At 42.0% G+C, this 22,465-nt stretch overlaps 1 protein-coding gene across 1 annotated transcript in view; it reads right to left on the bottom strand.

Annotated features, from left to right (window-relative positions):
- Window positions 1-22,465, bottom strand: part of LOC140202256 (uncharacterized protein C6orf118-like) — a 60,763-nt gene that overhangs the window by 1,587 nt on the left and 36,711 nt on the right. Inside the window, exons 7-9 of the mRNA XM_072267133.1 lie at window positions 16,594-16,784; window positions 8,629-8,682; window positions 222-283 (exon numbers count right to left, since the gene is read on the bottom strand). Coding sequence (XP_072123234.1) covers window positions 222-283; window positions 8,629-8,682; window positions 16,594-16,784 — 307 coding nt within the window. The remainder of the gene's footprint in view (window positions 1-221; window positions 284-8,628; window positions 8,683-16,593; window positions 16,785-22,465) is intronic.

The raw sequence follows: 22,465 nt of genomic DNA, 5'->3' as shown, positions 1-22,465 counted from the left end.
AACTAAACAAATTCAATTTACTGAGACTTCAAGTCAATCTAGTTTACATTTATAATTATTAATAAGCAGGGATAGGATAGGACAACAAAGTTTATAGCCTGATAGATATTTAAAGTTAGTTCGACAACTTCTAAACTCGCCCAAAATAAAAATTGGAGCATTGTTTGACTCCAATCTATACTCTTTTAAAAAAAATATAATAGGTTATGGTAAATACTTACTCTCTGACACTTTTGCTCACTTTGTGTTCATTAAGGATATTTTCAATATAATTTTCAAAAGCCTAAATTCAGAAAATGGAGAAATGTAATGAAACACATAAAATAAAAAATAAATTACAAATCATATTACTAAATGATATTCTAGAGTTCCCACAAGACACTCCAAAAACACTTCCACCAATAAGTACTTCATAATGTAATCTTTGTTATTAAGTACCTGGTGCAGTGCCTAATTTAGATACATAGATAGATAGATAGATAGATAGATAGACATATAGATAGACATACTTTATTGATCCTGAGGGAAACTGGGTTTCATTACAGCTGCACCAACCAAGAACAGAGTATAAACATAGCAATACAAAAACCACAAACAATCAAATAATAATATGTAAACCATGCCAGATGAACATAAGTCCAGGACCAGCCCATTGGCCCAGGGTGTCCGACCCTCCAAGGGAGGAGCTGCAAGGTTTGATGGCCACAGGCAGGAATGACTTCCCATGAGGCTCAGTGCTGCATCCTGGTGGAATGAGTCTCTAGCTGAATTTCTTGTGCCCAACGGTGTAAATGATGTTACACACCGACGTCGGGTTGGCAGAGGGATGGTAGAAAACTTGCTTCACTCAGCAAGTTTTCTCAAACTGCGTTTTGTTAATGGCCAGTTGTCAGAGGTCATGATGTTGTTTCAAAGTGAGGGCACCGTGGGAAATTCCTACATGTCTTTATCCATCACTTTGATGTTTATGTGAGACAGCAAATGGGGACTTCAGTTTAATGTTTCACCCAAAATTTAGCACAACTGCCTCAGTACTGCGCTGCATTATAAGACCATAAGACCATAAGACAAAGGAGCAGAAGTAGGCCATTCGGCCCATCGAGTCTGCTCCGCCATTTTATCATGAGCTGATCCATTTTATCCTATTTAGTCCCACTGCCCCGCCTTCTCACCATAACCTTTGATGCCCTGGCTACTCAGATACCTATCAATCTCTGCCTTAAATACACCCAATGACTTAGCCTCCACTGCTGCCCGTGGCAACAAATTCCATAGATTCACCACCCTCTGACTAAAAAAATTTCTTCGCATTTCTGTTCTGAAAGGGCGCCCTTCAATCCTGAAGTCATGCTCTCTCATACTAGACTCCCCCATCATGGGAAACAACTTTGCCACATCCACTCTGTCCATTCCTTTTAACATTCGAAATGTTTCTATGAAGTCTCCCCTCATTCTTCTAAACTCCAAGGAATACAGTCCAAGAGCGGACAAACATTCCTCATATGTTAACCCTCTCATTCCCGGAATCATTCTAGTGATCCTTCTCTGTACCCTCTCCAATGTCAGCACATCCTTTCTTAAATAAGGAGACCAAAACTGCCCACAGTACTCCAAGTGAGGTCTCACCAGCGCCTTATAGAGCCTCAACATCACATCCCTGCTCCTATACTCTATTCCTCTAGAAATGAATGCCAACATTGCATTCGCCTTCTTCACTACCGACTGAACCTGGAGGTTAACTTTAAGGGAATCCTGTACAAGGACTCCCAAGTCCCGTTGCATCTCAGAACTTTGAATTCTTTCCCAATTTAAATAATAGTCTGGCCGTTTATTTTTTCTGCCGAAGTGCATAACCATACACTTTTACTTTCCAACATTGTACTTCACTTCTCTGCCCATTCTTCCAATCTATCCAAGTCTCTCTGCAGACTCTCCATTTCCTCAGCACTACCGGCCCCTCCACCTATCTTCGTATCGTCAGCAAACTTAGCCACAAAGCCATCTATTCCATAATCCAAATCGTTGATGTACAATGTAAAAAGAAGCGGCCCCAACACTGATTCCTGTGGAACACCACTGGTAACCGGCAGCCAACCAGAATAGGATCCCTTTATTCCCACTCTCTGTTTCCTGCCAATCAGCCAACGCTCTATCCACGTATGTAACTTTCCTGTAATTCCATGGGCTCTTATCTTGTTAGTAGCCTCATGTGTGGCACCTTGTCAAAGGCCTTCTGAAAGTCCAAATACACAACATCCACTGCATCTCCCTTGTCTAGCCTACTGGTAATTTCCTCAAAAAATTGTAATAGGTTTGTCAGGCAGGATTTTCCTTTAAGGAATCCATGCTGAGTTCTGCCTATCTTGTCATATGCCTCCAGGTACTCTGTAACCTCATCCTTGACAATCGACTCCAACAACTTCCCAACCACCGATGTCAAGCTAACAGGTCTATAATTTCCTTTTTGCTTCCTTGCCCCCTTCTTAAATAGTGGAGTGACATTTGCAATCTTCCAGTCTTCCAGAACCATGCCAGAATCTATCGACTTTTGAAAGATCATCGCTAATGCCTCCGCAATCTCCACAGCTACTTCCTTCAGAACACGAGGGTGCATTCCATCTGGTCCAGGAGATTTATCAAACTTAGGCCTATTCAGCTTCCTGAGTACTTTCTCTGTCGTAATTGTGACTGCGCACACTTCTCTTCCCTGCCACCCTTGAGTGTCCGGTATCCTGCTGTCTTCCTCAGTGAAGACTGATGCAAAATACTTGTTCAGTTCCTCTGCCATCTCCTCATCTCCCATTACAATTTCTCCAGTATCATTTTCTATCGGTCCTATATCTACTCTCACCTGTCTTTTACTCTTTATATACTTGAAAAAGCTTTTAGTATCCTCTTTGAGATTATTTGCTAGTTTCCTTTCATAGTTAATCTTTTCTCTCTTAATGACCTTCTTGGTTTCCTTTTGTAAGGTTTTAAAAACTTCCCAATCCTCTGTCTTCCCACTAATTTTTGCTTCCTTGTATGCCCTCTCCTTTGCTTTAACTTTGGCTTTGACTTCTCTTGTCAACCACAGTTGCATCCTTTTTCCACTCGAAAATTTCTTCTTTTTTGGGATATACCTGTCTTGCACATTCCTCATTTCTCACATAAACTCCAGCCACTGCTGCTCTGCCGTCTTTCCCACCAATGTCTCTTTCCAGTCAACTTTGACCAGTTCCTCTCTCACGCCACTGTAATTTCCTTTACTCCACTGAAATACCGACACATCAGATTTTGGTTTCTCTTTTTCTAATTTCACTGTGAACTCAATCATGTTATGATCACTGCCTCCTAAGGGTTCCTTCACCTCAATCTCTCCAATCACCTCCGGTTCATTACACAATACCCAATCCAGTACAGCCGATCCCCTAGTGGGCTCAACAACAAACTGTTCTAAAAAGTCATCTCGCAGACATTCTACAAATTCTCTCTCTTGAGATCCAGTGCCGACCTGATTTTTCCAATCTACTCGCATGTTAAAATCCCCCACAATTATCATAACACTGCCCTTCTGACAAGCCATTTCTATTTCCAGTTGTAATTTGTAGTCCACATCCCTGCAGCTGTTTGGAGGCCTATAAATAACTGCCATCAGGGTCCTTTTACCCCTGCTATTCCTTAGCTCAACCCATAAAGATTCTGCACCTTCCGATCCTATATCACCTCTTTCTAATGATTTAATATCATTTCTTACCAATAAAGCCACGCCTCCCCCTCTGCCTACTGTCCTATCCTTCCGATACACCGTGTATCCTTGGATGTTCAGCTCCCAGAGACATGCATCCTTTAGCCAGGTCTCAGTGATGGCCACAATATCATACCTGCCAATCTGTAGCTGTACAACAAGATCATCCACCTTATTTCTTATGCTGCATGCATTTAAGTACAACACCTTAAGACCAGTATTTGATACTTTTTGCTTTGATTTCACTGCAACTTTATTGCACTGCAACTCATCCCAATGGCTACACATTTGCCCCATCACCTGCCTGTCTTTCCTGACATCTTTACTGCTCGCTATCTTATTTTTATTTCTGTTTTCCCCTTCCTCCGCTCTATCATTCCGGTTCCCATCCCCCTGCCAAATTAGTTTAAACCCTCCCTAACAGCTCTATTAAACTTTCCCGCCAGGATATTGGTCCCCTTCGGGTTCAGGTGTAACCTGTCCTTTTTGAACAGGTCATACTTCCCCCAGAAGAGATCCCAATTATCCAAGAATCTGAAGCCCTGCCCCCTACACCAGTCTCTCAGCCAGGCATTCATCTGCCTGATCCGACTACTCTTGCCCTCGCTAGCACGTGGCACAGGTAGCAATCCTGAGATTACTACCCTGGAGGTCCTGCTTCTCAACTTCCTTCCTAACTCCTGGAAATCTCTCTTCAGGACCTCCTCCTTTGTCCTATCTATGTCATTGGTACCAACATGTACCAAGACAACTGGCTGCTCACCCTCCCCCTTTAGAATATTCAGGACCCGATCCGAGACATCCCGTACCCTGGCACCTGGGAGGCAACACACCATGTGGGTATCTCTGTCAGGCTCACAGAATCTCCTGTCTGTTCCCCTGACTATGGAATCCCCCACGACTACCGCATTTCTCTTCTCCCTCCTTCTCTCCTGCACAACAGCGCTTGGGATATTGTGTGCTTGGGATATTGTGCTCCACTGTCTGCAGTGGGATTTAAAATAGCTTTATAGAAAGAAAGATTCATAGAAAATGTAAGAATACTATCTCTGCATTGTGGAACTGAACATTTAAAAAACTTAAAAGTGATGGATATTTGAAGATAGATGGTTGCAATGTAATTTTCCCAAAATAATCCGCAGATGCTGTGATCAAAGCAACACTTTCAGTACGCTGGATGAACTCAGCAGGTCAGGCAGCATCAGTCAGAAATGATGAGTCGACGTTTTGGGCCGGAACCCTTCGTCAGGACTGAAGAATGAAAGATGGGGAAGGATTTGAAGAATGCTTGTAGCTTCAGTTGAAAGACCAGTAACTTGAAAGACAAAGGGGTGGGGGAGGGGAAGCATTGACGTCATAGCCCTTGAAAACAATTGTTTCACTCAGCAAGTTGTTTTCAAGGGCTATGATGTCAGTGCTTCCCCTCCCCCACCCCTTTGTCTTTCAAATTACTGGTCTTTCAACTGAAGCTACAAGCATTCTTCAAATCCTTCCCCATCTTTCATTCTTCAGTCCTGACGAAGGGTTCCGGCCCATCGTTTCTGACTGATGCTGCCCGACCTGCTGAGTTCATCCAGCGTACTGAAAATGTAATTTTCCCATTAGCGGCACTTGGTAGACAGAAATACAAAGTTGAAGAATTGGGTGCAGGAAGTAGCATTGACCATTCTTCAGTGAGTAAAGTGTATCATTAGGAATAGGGAAAGCTATCTTCAGAAGAGTTTATCAGCTTAAGGAGTTCTTCACTAGGATTGTCCGCACTACATTCTCTGTATTCCAGAAGCTAAACTATTGCACCCATTCTCCTGATAACAAAACCCGTCAGAATTCAGTGCCACAAGTAAAACCAAGCAAAAAGAGTCAATGATTCATGGAGCTCCCACCAGTTTAGTTATACCGTTTATACGCTTAATTTTTCAATTACCATTCAAGCATATTAAGCAAATCTAAGAGAGACCTGCAATCTAAGCTCTTTGAATTTGAATTACAAATGTGATTTTGACTAAAGCCATAAAAAGGCTTCCTAAGATACTCAAATGTTTGTAATAAAAACAAATTTTTAAAAACATTGGTTTGCCCTGCTTCTGTTTTAGAGGGACTTTAAGTATAAAGGGAGTAACAAGAAGATCTGTAACCCAGCATCAAGGCCTGTTTTATGGCAGGTATGTACTTGGGTAGAGAAATTGGTTGGTGCTGATCAAAGACACTTGGACATAAGGTAAGCAAGTGTGTAACTGGATTAAACTCAAACATCCACAATTATCTATGGCTGCCTAAATCACTCAACACTAACTCCCTCTCTTGAATTTCATGTTCTACCAAGAACTTTATCCATGTTCCCTGGGATATACATGTAGTCTCTGGTGTGTTGTATCATAAGCTTTCCATTCTTAGAACGTTGTGAAGATTTGGCATGTCATTTAAAACTTTCACTCGCTTCTATCGGTCTCACTTTCCTCAGATCCCACACCACCAAGTTCAGGAACAGTTATTTCTCCTTAACCATCATCTCCTGAAGTAGAGAGAATACCTTCACTCAACTTTACTCACCCCAACATTCAACTGAATCAATAACTTATGGACTCACTTTCAAGAACTTTCCATCATGTTCTCGATACTTATTGTTTATTTTTTCATTTTTATTACTTTTTTTATCTTTTTGTATTTGCAGATTGTCTTTGTTGTGTGCAGTTTTTGGTTTATTCTGTTGTGTTTCTTTGTATTTAGTGTGAATGCCAACAAGAAAATGAATCTCAGGTGACATGCCTCTGTCCCAACTTTTGTTGAGTGTGTTGCAGCCATCAAATTCTAAATTTGTGTATATTTACAAAATACAATTAAGTTGGTCAGTAAAACTATTGAAAATCTTTTCTTTGTACTTTTGTCAGTTAAATAAAGGTTCACGTGAATTAACATATCACAGATTTTTGTTTTTATTGCATTTTGGAAAATAGCCCAACTTTTCTGGAAATGGGGTTTGTACATATATGGTGACCTATATGTACCTTTATCATAATAAACTTACTTTGAACTCTTAACTTTAGTGTGCCTATACATTCTGCAGTACCTACTTTGTGCTGCTATATGTCAGATGAACAAAGGAGTCAAAAATTGTTAATAACCACTCTTCAGTGACTTCCTATCCACCTGTCGAAACCCTGGTCTTCACTTGTGAATATTTCCATGGTCTTTTTTAAAAATTAAGTGCAATTGTGAACAATAGCCAGATCAGAAATGCTGATCAAGTCAGCTAGTTCCCAAAGAGAACTCTGATAGGCCAATCAGATGGTTCACTGCTGCTCAGTGATAGAACACAAAAATCATATGTGCAATTAAGAAACATTAAAAAATAGTAGAAATACTGGAGTCATGATGATCATGATGAAGTCTGCTGGAGAGAGACATTTATACACATACTGTCCTCCATAATTCAAAGAGATTGAAGGATAAGTTTGCAGGGTGACAAAACGTGGCAGGAGTACTTGGAACTAGAAACTAATCCCTACCGGGAGAAAACAGCACCTGTTCTTTCTGTACTGTTCTCCAGCAGTTTAAGGACTAAGTCCAGCCGGAACATAACTCACAAGTGCTCTTGAAAGTCAGGTATTAACCCTACCTACCAACAGCCAAGCATTGCCATCCTGATCCCCTTCATGATAGCTTATGAAGAAGCATGTGACTTCCCTCCCAGAGATGATAGGTGTTTGCGCACTCGACTCTTGAAAGCTTGGACCCCATTGTCGCAGATGTTTCCAACCACAGCATCTGGAAGGCTGTTCCAAATTCTGATAGCACAGTGAAGGAAGCTTCTATCCAATGTGTAGGTTCTCGCACCAGGCATAGAAACAGCATGAGCAGGCATAGATAAACTGGATCGTGTGGTGCACTGTCTCTCATAAGACCTCTCCCTAGACCCACAACTCCACATTTTGCTTCTAATTCTGACACTTTTTGTTTTTTTCTGTCTGTGGGCTGTGGTAAAAGCAGTCTGCAACATTCTACATGAGGCCTTCTTCCTCGTTATTGTTCTCTCATCCAAAAACTTTCCCATTCTACCTCCACTAATCTGTCTTTCCTCAACTGCCGACTTTCAATTGTTTTCCAGCTTTAGGGAGCACCCTTCAGTGAATCTTTAATTACACCAAAGGACAATGATTGCCTGAACCTTTGGAGCACGATTACGTGACGATCCATGTTGGCTGAGGCTGATGTTGATAGTGTCCATATGAACTGCAACGAGTTGATCAAGACTCTTTATACAGGATCAACAATCTACTGGGTCAAGCAGTGAGTCAAGCAGTATTTGTAGATGGAAAGGAATTGTCAACATTTTGGGTCAGGTTCCAGTATCTGCCGTCTCTTGTATCTGAAAGGCCTAGGACATGCAGAGAAGTTTCCCATGGTGGGGGAGTGTAAGACCAGAGGGCATAGCCTCAGAATAGGACATCCCTTGAGAACAGAGAAAAGGAGGAATTTCGTCAGCCAGAGGGTGGTGAGTCTGTGGAATTCATTGCCACAGATGGCTGCGGAAGTCAATTCATTGGATGTACTTAAAGCTGAGGCTGATAGGTTCTCGATTAGAAAGGGTATTAAAGGTTATGGGGAGAAGGCAGGCAAATGGGATTGAGAGGAATAATAAATCAGCCATGATGGAATAGCAGAGCAGACTCGATGGCCCAAACAGCTTAATTCTGCTCCTTTGTCTTATGGTCTTATAGTCTTTATGCTGGAACCCCGAGTCCACCAACAGCTAGAGATCTTAAATTGACTACTAACATCAGTAAGACAGATTAATAAAATCTTTGAAGGACTGCATAATGGTTATGTTAACCCAAAAGTACCTTTAGGGGATTGGGAATTTTGAGAAATACAGTGAATTAAGTAAAACTGTCCTCACTTACTGCTATTTTCCCGTGAAGAAATGCATTGGATTGCTGCAGCTTTGCAACTTCACCCTGTTGTTAGAATAGAAAATTAGCTGCAATATTATCATTTTTCTCAAAAACAAACACTAATCTAGTGAATGAACTTTTAGTAAAAGCATAGGTCATTATTTTACCTTGATGAATTGTCCTGAAACACTGATTCCTCCTGTAACTCACATTATTTCTTCACAGTTCAACAATGAGGAAGTGTGCGCAAGTGTGCGCCTCAAATAGCCTCTGACAACCAAGTTCAGCACCTGGCCTTCACGTATGGTTTAGTTACTAAGCCCAGCAGAACTGTTTCTGCTGACAAAAGAAGGGGCAAAGGCAGATAATGGTGCCTTAAAACCAGTCACCCCAGGCAGATGGGGCTTATTAGCTGTGGTTGGCAGCTCATCTAGGAGAAGGAAAACTCTGATTTCAAACTTGCAGTTATACCTACCCATGGAGAAGGCTTCGGGAGTAAACCCCGAGGGAAAATTCCAGAGCTGGAGTCCCTAAGGCAGTCCTACATTGAGTTCAATGCTGACTGGGAGCTCCTGTGATGCTGCTGGTACCAAACTGTATCGGTCTCTGCCGTTCCTTTGGGTTCATCAGTTTCGTGGAGAGGGACAGCTTGCTACATGGACAACAGGTTGCTCTCCATATTGTACTGCCCAGGCTTGTGTATCTAGACAGCTAGGACACAATATCCATGGTTCCACAGTTTTACACAAAGCACTAAGAAATTCATCCAACCCAGAAGGCTTGTGATGGGCATGCAAAGACTCACAGTAAAAGTGATTTAAAAAGCTTAACAGGAGCATATTAGTGAACTTATTTACCCCAATATTTAACTGGACATCAGAGTATTGGGCAATAAGGGAGTCAACTTTTGGGAAACTTCAAAAAAACTACCAGAATGTTTCTGGCTCAACAAAGAAAGATGCATTGCTGGAGATTGAGGTAGCCCAATGAGATAGCTTGGTTGAAGGAGGGCAGGATTAGCAGTTTAATATTCTGGGGTTCTGTTGTTTTAAAGGTGACAGAGCAAGAGGAATTAAGGAGGAGGGGTAGTGATACTAGTCACAAATATGTCATGGCAGTGCTCAGTCAAGATAGATTGGAACTCTTCTAATGAGGTGTTATGGTGAAACTGAGGAATAAGAAAGGTATGAGCACATTAATGCAGCTATATTACAAGACACCCAACAGTCTGCGGGATTTAGAGGAACAAATTTGGAGAGAGATTTTACACTGTTGCAAAAAACATAAGGTTGTTATAGTAGGTGATTTTAACTTTCCACATATTGACTGGGACTCCCATACTGTAAAAGGACTAGATGGGATAGTTTGTCAAATGTGTTCAGGAAAATTTCCTTATTCAGTATGTAAAAGTCCCGGTGAGAGAATGTACGATATGATCTGCTATTAGCGAATGAGACAGGGCAGGTGACAGAAGTTTGTGTAGGGGAACACGTTGAATCTGGTGATCATAATGCCATTAGTTTCAAAGTAAATGGTCCACAGGTTGAGATTCTAAATTGGAAAAAGGCTAATTTTGATGGTAGCACAAAGGATCTGGCAAGAGTGGATTAGGACAATCTGATTTCTGGCAAAAGTGTACTTGGTAAGTGGGAGGCCTTAAAAAGTGAAATTTTGAGAGTATCAAGTCAAGTCAAGTCACTTTTTATTGTCATTTTGACCATAACTGTTGGTACAGTACACAGTAAAAACCAGACAATGTTTTTCAGGACCATGGTGCTACATGAACAATACAAAAACTACACTGAACTATGTAAAACAACACAAAACTACACTAGACTACGGATCTACCCAGGACTGCATAAAGTGCACAAAACAGTGCAGGCATTACAATAAATAATAAACAAGACAATATGCAGAGTAGTGGGCAGTAGGTTGGTGTCAGTCCAGGCTCTGGGTATTGAGGAGTCTGATGACTTGGTGGAAGAAACTGTTACACAGTCTGGTCGTGAGAGCCCAAATGCTTCAGTGCTTTTTGCCAGATGGCAGGAGGGAGAAGAATTCGTATGAGGGGTGTGTGGGGTCCTTCATAATGCTGTTTGTTTTACGGATGCAGCACGTGGTGTAAATGTCTCTGATGGCGAGAAGAGAGACCCCGGTGATCTTCTCAGCTGACCTCACTATCCGCTGCAGGGTCTTGCGATCCAAGATGGTGCAATTTCTGAACCAGGCAGTGATACAGCTGCTCAGGATGTTCTCAATACAACTTCTGTAGAATGTGGTGAGGATGGCGGTGGGAGATGGACTTTTCTCAGCCTTCACAGAAAGTAGAGACGCTGCTGGGCCTTCTTTGCTATGGAGCTGGTGTTAAGGGACCAGGTGAGATTTTCCGCCAGATGAACACCAAGAAATTTGGTGCTCTTAACAAGCTCTACGGAGGAGTCATCGATGTTCAGTGGAGAGTGGTCGTTCCGTGTCCTCCTGAAGTCAACAACCATCTCTTTTGTTTTGTTTACATTCAGAGACAGGTTGTTGGCTCTGCACCAGTCCGTTAGCTGATGCACCTCCTCTCTGTATGCTGAATCATCATTCTTGCTGATGAGTATGAAGCTTATGGAATACAAGAAATGCAAAAGAACACTTAAGAAGGATATTAGGAGGGCTAAAGGAAGGCTTGAGGTTGACCTAACAGACAAGGTGAAGGAGAATCCTCAGGGATTCTACAGATACAGTAAGTTAAGAGCAAAAGGATTGCAAGGGACAAAATTGGTCCTCTGAAAGATCAGAATGGTAATCCATGTGTGGAGCCAAAAGAAATGGGGAGATCATAAATGAATTTTTTGCATTTGAAGTTACTCAGGAGACAGACAATAGAGTCTATAGAAGTGAGGCAAAGCAGCATCAACTTTATAGACCCTATAGAAATTACAGAGGAGGAGGTGTTTGCTGTCATGAGGCAAATTAGAGTGGATAAATCCCCAGGGCCTAACAAGGTGTTCCCTTGGACCCTGTGGGAGACAAGTGTAGAAAATGCAGGGGCCCTAGCAGAGATACTTAAATCATCTTTAGTGATAGGTGAGGTACCGGAGGACTCAAAGATAGCTAATATTGGTACACAGTTTCAGAAATACTCTAAAAATAAACTATGAAATTATAGGCCAGAGAGCCTTACATCAGTGGTGGGAAAGTTATTGGAGAGTATTCGAAGGGACTGGATATATAAGTATTTGGATAGACATGAACTGATTAGGGATAGTCAGCATGGCTTTGTACAAGGACTTCAGGACCCGAGTTATAAGGAAAAATTAAATAGGTTATGACTTTATTCTTTGGAATGTTGAAGATTGAAGGAAATTTGATACAAAATTATGAAGGGTATAAATAGAGTAAATGCAAGCAGGTTTTTTCCACTGAGGTTGGGGGGGGGGCTACAACTAGAGATCATGTGTTAAGGGTGAAAGGTGAAAAGTTTATGGGGAACATGAGGGGAAACTTCTTCACTCAGAGGTTGTGAGAGTGTGGAACGAGCTTCTAACGCAAGTGATGCATATGAGTTTGATTTCAACATTTAAGAGACGTTTTGATAGGTACATGGATGGTAGGGGTAGGGAGAGCTATTGCCCGGTGCAGGTCTATGGGAGTAGGCAGTTTAAATGGTTCGGCATGGACTAGATGGGCTGAAAGGCTTGATTCTGTGCTGTACTTTTCTATGACTCTAAATGACAATGGGAGAAGACTTGGCAATGAGTAATCACTATATCATGTCTAGATGGGTAACATAGAGGACAAGAAGCAGTTAAAAGCCAAACCTCTTAATTCCAGGAGAGCTAACTTCAGTAGGTTAAAGTAGGACCTGGTCAGGGTAAAGTGGAACAAATAATTGACAAGTAAACTGTAACAAAACAAAATGTGTTAATTTTAAAAGACAAGTTCTAGTTTAAGCCAAGTATGATATCATAAGGGGAAGGATAGGGAAACCAAAACCAGAGTTTCACAGATGACAAAAAGAGAGTGTAATAAAGCAAAGAAATAGGGAATGTATGATTCGTGACAAATGAATAATTCAACAAGTACAAAAGCTGAACATTGTGGCAGGGAGGGGAACCACAGAGTTTTAGTGAAAAGTTATTTTTCAGCCTGGTGGAGATTGTCCAGAAATGTTCCCCAGCAGCTAAAGCTACTATATTGTAGATAATTATTATGGACTTGGATATGGGTGTGCAAAGTAAAATGTCAAAATTTTACAGATATTGAATTTTGACACAAGAACACAGGAAATGCTGGAGTAAGTTACCAATCTCCTCAAGCTTGCCCCACTGTTCATTGACTGATCAATGCTGGGCTCAACTCCTCTTCTGTGCGAGTTCTACAAAACCCTTCATTCCTTGATCTTTCAAATACGTATCTATCTCTGCCTTAATTACATCTGATGATCTGGCCTCCACCGCTGTCAGGGGCAGAGAATTCCAGGGGTTCATTCTAATCTGAGAGAAGGCATTTCTAAACAATTCAACTTACATGACCCACCCCTTATTTTGTAGCTATATCCACTTATTTATGACTTACCTGCTCTCAAGAACATTTGATCAATCAACCATGTTAGGATCTCAAATATTGTAATAAGGTCATCCCTCATTCTGAACTCTAAGGAATAAGGACCCAAACTGTCTAGCCTCGTTTGATAGGTCAACTCTTTCATCACAGGAATTATGCTTGGTCAATCCCCTTTGGACTGCCTCCAGCGCTACCTCATCTTTCCTAAGCAAGGGGATCAAAACTGCACTCAGTATTCCATATGTGACCTCACCAACACCCTGTTCTTAAATCCAACCCTTTGGCATGAGAGGACAACATTCTACTTGCCTCTTAGCTGCTTGTTGGACCAGCCTGCTAGCTTTTTGTAATTCATACACTCAGATACCTAGATCCCTCTGAACTTCACTAATTTGCACACTCTCTCCATTTAGATAATAACCCACCTTTTGATTCCTCACACCAAAGTGCGGATGACCTCACACTTCCCCATATTAAACTATAGGATTTTGCCCAATCACTCAATCTAAATTCCATCAAAGAATTATAACGTCCTCGTTACAGCATGTATCACCCATTTTCATAGCATTGGCAAACTTGGACACTTTACACTTAATTCCTTCCTCCACAAATTTAATGTAAATAGTGAACAGCTGAGGGTCAAGAACTGATCCTCCACTTTGCACATCCCTGCAGCCCTATGAAAATGGACAAGGGAGAGCCAGTGGATGTAGTGTACCTGGACTTTCAGAAAGCCTTTGATAAAGTCCCACATAGGAGATTAGTGGGCAAAATTAGGGCACATGGTATTGGGGGCAGAGTACTGACGTGGACTGAAAATTGGCTGGCTGACAGGAAACAAAAAGTAGCGATTAACGGGTCTCTCTCAGAATGGCAGGCGGTGACTAGTGGGGTACCGCAGGGTTCAGTGCTGGGACTGCAGCTGCTTACAATATACATTAATGATTTAGATGAAGGGATTAAAAGTAACATTAGCAATTTGCAGATGACACAAAGCTGGGTGGCAGTGTGAAATGTGAGGAGGATGTTATGAGAATGCAGGGTGACTTGGACAGGCTGGGTGAGTGGGCGGATGCATGGCAGATGCAGTTTAATGTGGATAAATGTGAGGTTATCCACTTTGGTGGTAAGAACAGGAAGGCAGATTATTATCTAAATGGAGTCAAGATAGGAAAAGGGGAAGTACAACGAGACCTAGGTGTTCCTGTACATCAGTCACTGAAAGCAAGCATGCAGGTACAGCAGGCAGTGAAGAAAGCTATCGGCATGTTGACCATAACAAGGGGAATTGACTATAGGAGCAAAGAGGTCCTTCTGCAGCTGTACAGGGCCCTGGTGAGACCACACCTGGAGTATTGTGTGCAGCTTTGGTCTCCAAATTTGAGGAAGGACATTCTTGCTATTGAGGGAGTGCAGCGTAGGTTCACAAGGTTAATTCCCGGGATGGGGGGACTGTCATATGTTGAAAGATTGGAGCGAATGGGCTTGTATACACTGGAATTTAGAAGGATGAGAGGGGATCTGATTGAAACATATAAGATTATTAAGGGATTGGACACGCTGGAGGCAGGAAGTATGTTCCTGCTGATGGGTGAGTCCAGAACCAGAGGCCACAGTTTAAGAATAAGGGGTAGGCCATTTAGAACGGAGTTGAGGAAAAACTTTTTCACCCAGAGAGTGATGGATATGTGGAATGCTCTGCCCCAGAAGGTAGTGGAGGCCAAGTCTCTGGATGTTTTCAAGAAAGAGATGGATAGGGCTCTTAAAGATAGCAGAATCAAAGATTATGGGGATAAGGCAGGAACTGGATACTGATTGTGGATGATCAGCCATGATCACAGTGAATGGCGGTGCTGGCTCAAAGGGCTAAATGGCCTACTCCTGCACCTATTGTCTATTGCCAGCCTGAAAAAGACCTATTTATTCCAACTATTAGTTTTCTATGTGACAGTCAATTCTCAATCAATACTAACACACTTCCTCGAATAGAATAAGTTCTTAAATTTATACACCAGATATGGTACCTCATCAAATCTAAATGCATTACGTTAACAAATTCCCTTTATCAGTTCTCCCTAACGCATCCCCAAAAAATTCAAGCAAATTTGTCGAGTATGATTTCCTTTCATGAAACCTTATTTGATTATATTCAGCTTTTCTGAACAATTAGCTATGTTCTCTTTGATGGCACAAGAGACTGCAGGTACTGGAACCTGCAGCAACAAACAATTCAACAGTATCTGATGGGAGAGAAAAGAACTGTCAATATTTCGCATCAAAACCCTGCATCAGGGCTGAATGCCAGGTATCAATGCCAAACACTGGCAATTCCTTTCCCTCCATAGATGCTGTTTGACCTGTTGAGTTCTTCGAGCAACTTGTTCTTTGCTCTGTTCTGCTTAGAGTATTGCCTGCCACACCTTGCCAACAGTTGATGTTAAACTAACTGGCCTGTAGTTCCCTGCCTTCTGGTGGACTTGTAGTGAGCAGTAAGGAAGATAGTAACTGACTTCAAGAGGACAGAGGTAAGTTAATGGATAAGTGTGAAATGGTGCTGTTTGGCATAAAGAACCAGAAAAGTCAATATAGCTTCAATGGCCCAGCTTTTTAAGAGTTTGCATGAAACAGAGGACCAGGACTAGAATATCAAGGTGTATAAATCTATGGCAGGAATTGTGGGAAGAGTCATTAGTGGAAAAGAGAGCGATGTGTCAGAAATGGTACACATGAATTTAAAAGCAAGGTGAAAGTTGGTGGCAAAGGTGATAAAGTTGATGAGGTGCTGGAAATATCAAAGTAACAGAGAAAAGGTTGAGCAGTGGTACCGGAGATGTTTGGAACAAGGACTGTTCCATGCAGTCATCGAGAAGATAGGCATAATTAGGGTCCATGTGGGTGCTCATGGCTAGATCTTTAATTTGTAGAAAGTGAGAGGATTCAAAAGAGAAGTTGCTCAGGGTAAGAACAAATTCAGCCTAATGGGCAAGAGTGTTGGTGGAAGACATCCGGTTTGAACTTTGTTGTAAAACGAAGCAGAGGGCTTTTAAGCCTTTCCTGATTGGGGGTTGGGGGCGGAGGTGTATAATGACAGAACATCTACTACGGTGTGGGACCAAGGGATAAAAAGTAGGTGGTGTACATGGGAATGGACTGGACAAGTGGAGAGAGAAGTCAAGGTATGAAGAGGTAAGCTCAGTCAGTCGACAGCAGGCAGAAACAACAAGCCAACCAGAGCAGATCTTCGGAAAGAGATGGAAGAGGGAAGTGTGGGTACATAGATCTTCTGATGTGATGAGATCTATGACAACATGGGAGATGGTGGCTTGACTTTCACTGGTGGATCATGGTTCAGGGGTTGGTATGAGGAGGTATCTGTCCAAGCAAGATGACAAAAGTTGGAAAGAAGACAACAATCATAAGTACCTGAGAGTCTCTGAGAGAGCTCTGCATAGCATTAGTGACTGCAGAGGGCACCATGGAATTCTTCAGCTCACTCTCCAACTCTTGAATCTGGGCATTTGTTTGATCAATTCTGTTCCTCAGTAACACAATTTTTTCTGTGTCGGACAGCTGGTGACCTTTGGTTTTAATGGGTTTCATAATAGGCTGTACATCTGCAAGGAAACAAATTCATGACTTCAAGATGGCTCTAGGGTATTCTGAGCCAATAAGGGGCGTCCCTTTCCTGTTAAATTTGTGCAGAACAAGGCCTCATCAAAATGTCTCTTTGCCTTCAACTGATGGGCAAATGTTTGTCAACTATTGGCTTAACTTCAAAATTATGTCAAGGAATATATTTCGTCCATTAAGGAGGGCAGAGTGGACCTTGATTTAGCAACATGACACAACAAAATCATAGGGGATGCAAATTCATTACAATACTTTTTCAGATTAATTCTGTTTGGAAAATAAATTAGTTTCAGGAATGATATCAAGGGACTTCTATTAAGGATCAGAAGATATGGAGCAAAAACATTAAATGCAACATGGTCTCTTTTTGATCCATGTGGAGAGATAAATAAAGATTACTTTTCAGCCCCATGACCAACCACGGGGCTTGTTGCATCTTCCCCAGAAGCTGCCTGACTTGTTGAGTCTTTTCTGCATTTTCTTATTTTTAACTCATTTTCCAACATACACAGTATTTGGCTTCTTATTCCCATTCCCACTTTTTGCAACTTGAAAAGAGATTCGCTTGATTTGTCATATGTACATCAAAAAACCGAAACACAGAGTGAAATGCATCGTTTGCGACAAATCAAATCAGCGAGGGTTGTGCGGGGTGGGGGCAGCCATCAAGTGCTGCCAATGTTCCTGATGTCAATATAGCATGACGACAACTTACTAACCGTAACTCTAACCTACATCATTGGATTATGGGAGTAAACCAGAGCACCCTGAGAAAACCATGTAGTCACAGGGAGAATGCTCAACCCTTAACATGACCAGTTACTATTTACAAATTTTAAGATGATGCAGTGCCACACATCATGATGGTATGTTCTACTTTCTTTGGATGATTAATTGAGGACCTGCTGTAAAGCTTAAAAACATTACAAAGCTAGTGCTTTGCTCCATCATTCATCACCACTTATGGTGTCGATAAGTGGTGAATCATCAAACATTCCCATTCGCGACTACTGAAGCTGAAATCCACAGTCACAACCATGGGTACTTCAGTAAGAAACATCATTTAAAAATTAAATTTTAAAAAATTTGTTTAAAAAATCTATTGATCCTCAAAATTGAGAGACTCAGGTCATGAGTGCAGTTTCCCTTTAAGCAAACAGAAGTGGGGAAGGCATGCTGGTCTGACAGGTACATTTGAAACAGAGGCATTAGACCCCACTCCTGACTATTCTGCTTGTGAATGTAATCTTTGAAAAGTAAAATTGAAGACCTCAAAGCAAGATTGCAGTACCAGTGGGGCATCAGGGACTGCTGCGCACTTAGCTTCACAGCAACATGGCTCACCTGCGCCATTTTGAATACAGCACTGCAGCCCGATGGCTTCACCATTCTCTGTAAAGACAGGTCAGTAAGTCTTTTAAAGGTAGAGGAGGGGGAGTATACTTCATGATTAACTCATCATGGTCCACAGACATGACAGTTCTGTCTCATCCTGCTCACAAGACCTGGAACATCTAGTGGTCAAGTGTTGTCCATTTTATCTGCTGAAAGAGTTTTCTGCCATCATCCTGGTAGCAGTGTGCATCCTACCTCAGGCCAACATCAGGCAGGCACAGGAGGAGCTGAGCACTGTAATCAACAGTCACGAAATAGTGCACCCTGATACCTTCCCCATCACTGAGGGGATTTCAACCGGGCCAGCTTGAAGAAGTCTCTAAACAGCTACCACAATGCATCATCTACAGAACCAGGGGTGCCAACACACTTGGCCACTGTTATACCACTAGCAGGAGCCGTGCCATCTCATGCCCACACTTTGGAAAGTCTGATCACCCAGCTGTACTTCTATTCCCAGTGGATAGGCAGAAACTGAAGACAGCAGCACCAGTGGTAAGGACCAAGAAGCTATGGTCAAGAGAAGTTGTAGAATCACTTTGAATCAGTGGACTGGATGATATTCAGGGATTCATCTTTGAATATGAATGAATGTGCCACAGTTGTCACTGACTTCATCAAGACCCTTATGGATGAGTGTGTGCCTTTGAGAACATACCAGGCATACCCAAACCAAAATACAGCTCAGCGTTCAACACTATCATACCCTCAGTACTAATTAAAAAGCTCCAAAACCTGGATCTCTATACCTACCTCTGCAACCAGATCCTTGACTTCCTCTTTGGGAGACCACATGCAGATCAGAAATAACATCTCCACTTAGCTAACAATTAACACTGGTGGTACCTCAAGGATCCATGCTTAGCCACTGCTCTACTCTCTCTACACCCACAACAGTGTGGCTAGGCATAGCTCAAATGCCATCTATACATTTCCCAATGACACAATTATTGTTGGCAGAATTTCAGATGGTGAAATTCAGGTAGATCAGCTCATTGAGTGGTGTCGAAACAACCTTTCACCCAACATCAGTAAGACCAAGGAATTGATTGTGGACCTCTGGAAGGAGAAATTGAAAGAACACACACCAGTCCTCATCGAAGGATCATCAGTGGAAAGGGTGAGCAGTTTCAAGTTCCTGGGTGTCAACAGCTCTGAAGATCTATCCCAGGTGCAACATATTGCTGCAATTACAAAGAAGGCACAACAACGGCTATATTTTATTTGGAGCATGAGGAGACTTGGTACGTCACCAAAGTCTTTCGCAAATTTCTACAGATGTACCATACAGAACTTCCTTACTGGTTGCATCACAAGTATAGAGGGGCCACATCACAGGATTGGAAAAAGCTGCAGAAGGTTGTAAACTCAGCCAACTCATCATGGGCATAGCCTCCCCAGCACTGAGGACACCTTCAAAAGGCAATGCCTCAAAAAGGCAGCATCTTTCATCACTCCATCACCCAGGACGTTCCCTCTTCACGTTACTACCATCAAGGAGGAGGTACAAGGGTACAAGATCCTGAAGAGACACACTCAAAATTTTAGGAACAGTTTCTCCCCACTGTCATCAGATTTCTGAATGGACAAAGAACCCATGTACACTACTACAAATGTTTTTCCCACAGGCGTTTCCTTTTCTTTAGTATAAGTTATTAGGTGGATACCTGCAGGCTTCAGATCAGTTTCTTTGAAATGCCGTTCAAGCTCATTTTGTGGAATGACTGAAACAGCCGAGTCAGTGTCCAATTCCATTTTAATTAACTTGCCGTTCACTTCTGGTGTAACTATGCTACCATACTTCCCTTAGGCTAACACGCCACACCAACTACGCTACTGTGCCGATGTGGAGAATGCTTCCCCAGTAAGGAAGTAAGAGACTGACTTATCTTTGTTGAAATATATTCCCTTTATTATTTCCACCCTGAAGGTCATCACTCATCTCTTGAGACCAGGTCCCTGGACACCAGCAAGTGATGGGGAATTTTACATTTTAAATTTTTTATAACTGATGTCAGGCCCACCACAACATCCTCAGATCTAGTAGGATGATGGATTTTCTCTGCCAGACAAGGTTTTATGATTGATACACACAAAATGCTGCAGGAATTCAACAGCATCTATGGAAAGGAATGAAGAGTCAATATTTTAGGTCAGTTTCATGATTTCAACCTCAGATCCCACATAGAGTACCTCACAACAGCATCCATAACACTGTAATTCCCATTCCTCTTTCTAGTTTTATCAGAATGAGGAGCTTATCTATGCAAACTTCACACACTAATTACAAAAGACTGTAATCTTTCAACAGAAATTAAAATCAGGAGAACAGTGAATTCAAGATAAAATTATCCTCTTTGAACAGTTATCAATATTATTTACCACTAACTTCAAAAATTCAGAAGATTCTTTGGACTTGCTGGTTCAATTTTTTAATCGTCAATATAAAAATTAAAGAACTGGATTTTAGAATTTCAAACTGAAGTCTATAAGCCTAAAATGAAAAAGTAGTGCAAAGATATGTACCATGGTTCTGCTTACATTTCAGAGTTATAATGTTTGCTATTCTGCAGTAAGTTTTTTTAAAACTTGATAATATCAACATCAGAGTCAGAATCAGGTATATTATCACTGACATATGGCATGAAATTCGTTGTTCTGCGGTTTCCAAATTATTACGTTACAAAAATAAACAAATATTGCAAAGTTATAAAAACTTACTTTCAAATTTCATAACACGTTAGATTAGATTATGAGGATATGTAGACCTCTTTTATTGTCATTTAGTAATGCATACATTAAGAAATGATACAATGTTTTTCCAGAATGATATCACAGAAACACATGACAAACCGACTTAAAAACTAACAAAAACTACATAATTATAACATATAGTTACAACAGTGCAAAGCAATACCGCAATTTGATAAGAACAGACCATGGCACAGTAAAAATCTGAAGAGTCTCTCGAAAGTCCCATCATCTCACGCAGACAGTAAACTTCCAGCGCTGCCAACTTGCCGATGCAGCATACTGGAAGTGTCCGACCACAGTCCAACTCCGAGTCCATCCAAAAACTCCGAGCCTCCGACCAGCTCTCCGACACCAAGCACCAAGCACCATCACTGCTGAGCGCTTCGACCCCGGCCCCGGCAACAGGCAAAGCCAAGGATGTGGGTCCTTCCCCTCCGGAGATTCTCGATCGCACAGTAGCAGCGGCAGCGAAGCAAGCATTTCAGAAGTTACTCCAGGTGTTCCTCCGTGCTCCTCGCGGCTGTCTCCGTCAAATCAGAATTGTGCACAGCCCCCTAGTTAACATATATCGATATCACTCGGAACAGCCCCGCGCGCTGCGTCACGTCGCCATCTTCTCCTCCCTCCCTATGTTGGTGATATCAAACCTGATTCTGATACAAGCATGATCCCAGGAGTGAAAGGGTTAATGAATGAGGACTGCTTGATGGCTTTGGGCCTGTACTTGCTGGAGTTTAGAGGAATGAGGGGGGATCACGATGAAATCTGAATATTGAAAGACCAGAATAGAATGGATGTGGAAAGGTTGTTTCCAGCAGTGGGAGAGTCTACGCCCAGAGGGCACAACCACTGAATAAAAAGGCATCCCTTATAAACAGAAATAATGAGGAATTTCTTTAGCCAGAGGGTGGTGAATCTGTGAAATTCATTGTTATAGACGAGTGGTCCCCAACCACTGGGCCACGGACTGGTACCGGGCTGCAAGGAAACAATATGATTTGGCGATATGAAACGATATGAGTCAGCTGCACCTTTCCTCATTCCCTGTCACGCACTGTTGAACTTGAACACCATCCCCCCACCCCCGTCGGCCAGTCCGCAAAAATATTGTCAATATTAAACCGGTCCACAGTGCAGAAAAGGTTGGGGACCCCTGTATAGACGGCTGTGGAGGTCAAGTCATTAGGTATACTTAATGCAGAGGTTGATAGGTTCTTGATTAGTAAGGGTGTCAAAGGTTAGGGGAAAAGGCAGGAGAATGGGGTTGAGAAAGAATTTGATGGGTCAGATGAGCTAATTCTGCTCTTATGTCTTATACAGTTCTTGTATGTACCTTACTTAACTTCTGTCATACCACTTCACAATACTTGACAACAGACCATCCATGTAATAAGAGCAAAGAAACAGTTCCCCTCTCTCTCACTCTTTTCATTCCACATCCCCCACTAGTCATGCCCAGTACAAAAGGCATAAGGGCTGTCAGATGTACCTGTGTCACAGTAAATGGAAATGCTGT

The sequence above is a fragment of the Mobula birostris genome, chromosome 8, assembly GCF_030028105.1.
Source record: "Mobula birostris isolate sMobBir1 chromosome 8, sMobBir1.hap1, whole genome shotgun sequence".
Lineage (NCBI taxonomy): Eukaryota > Metazoa > Chordata > Chondrichthyes > Myliobatiformes > Myliobatidae > Mobula > Mobula birostris.
The sequence above is the reverse complement of the archived record's forward strand: the minus strand, read 5'-3'. Positions and strand labels throughout refer to the sequence as shown.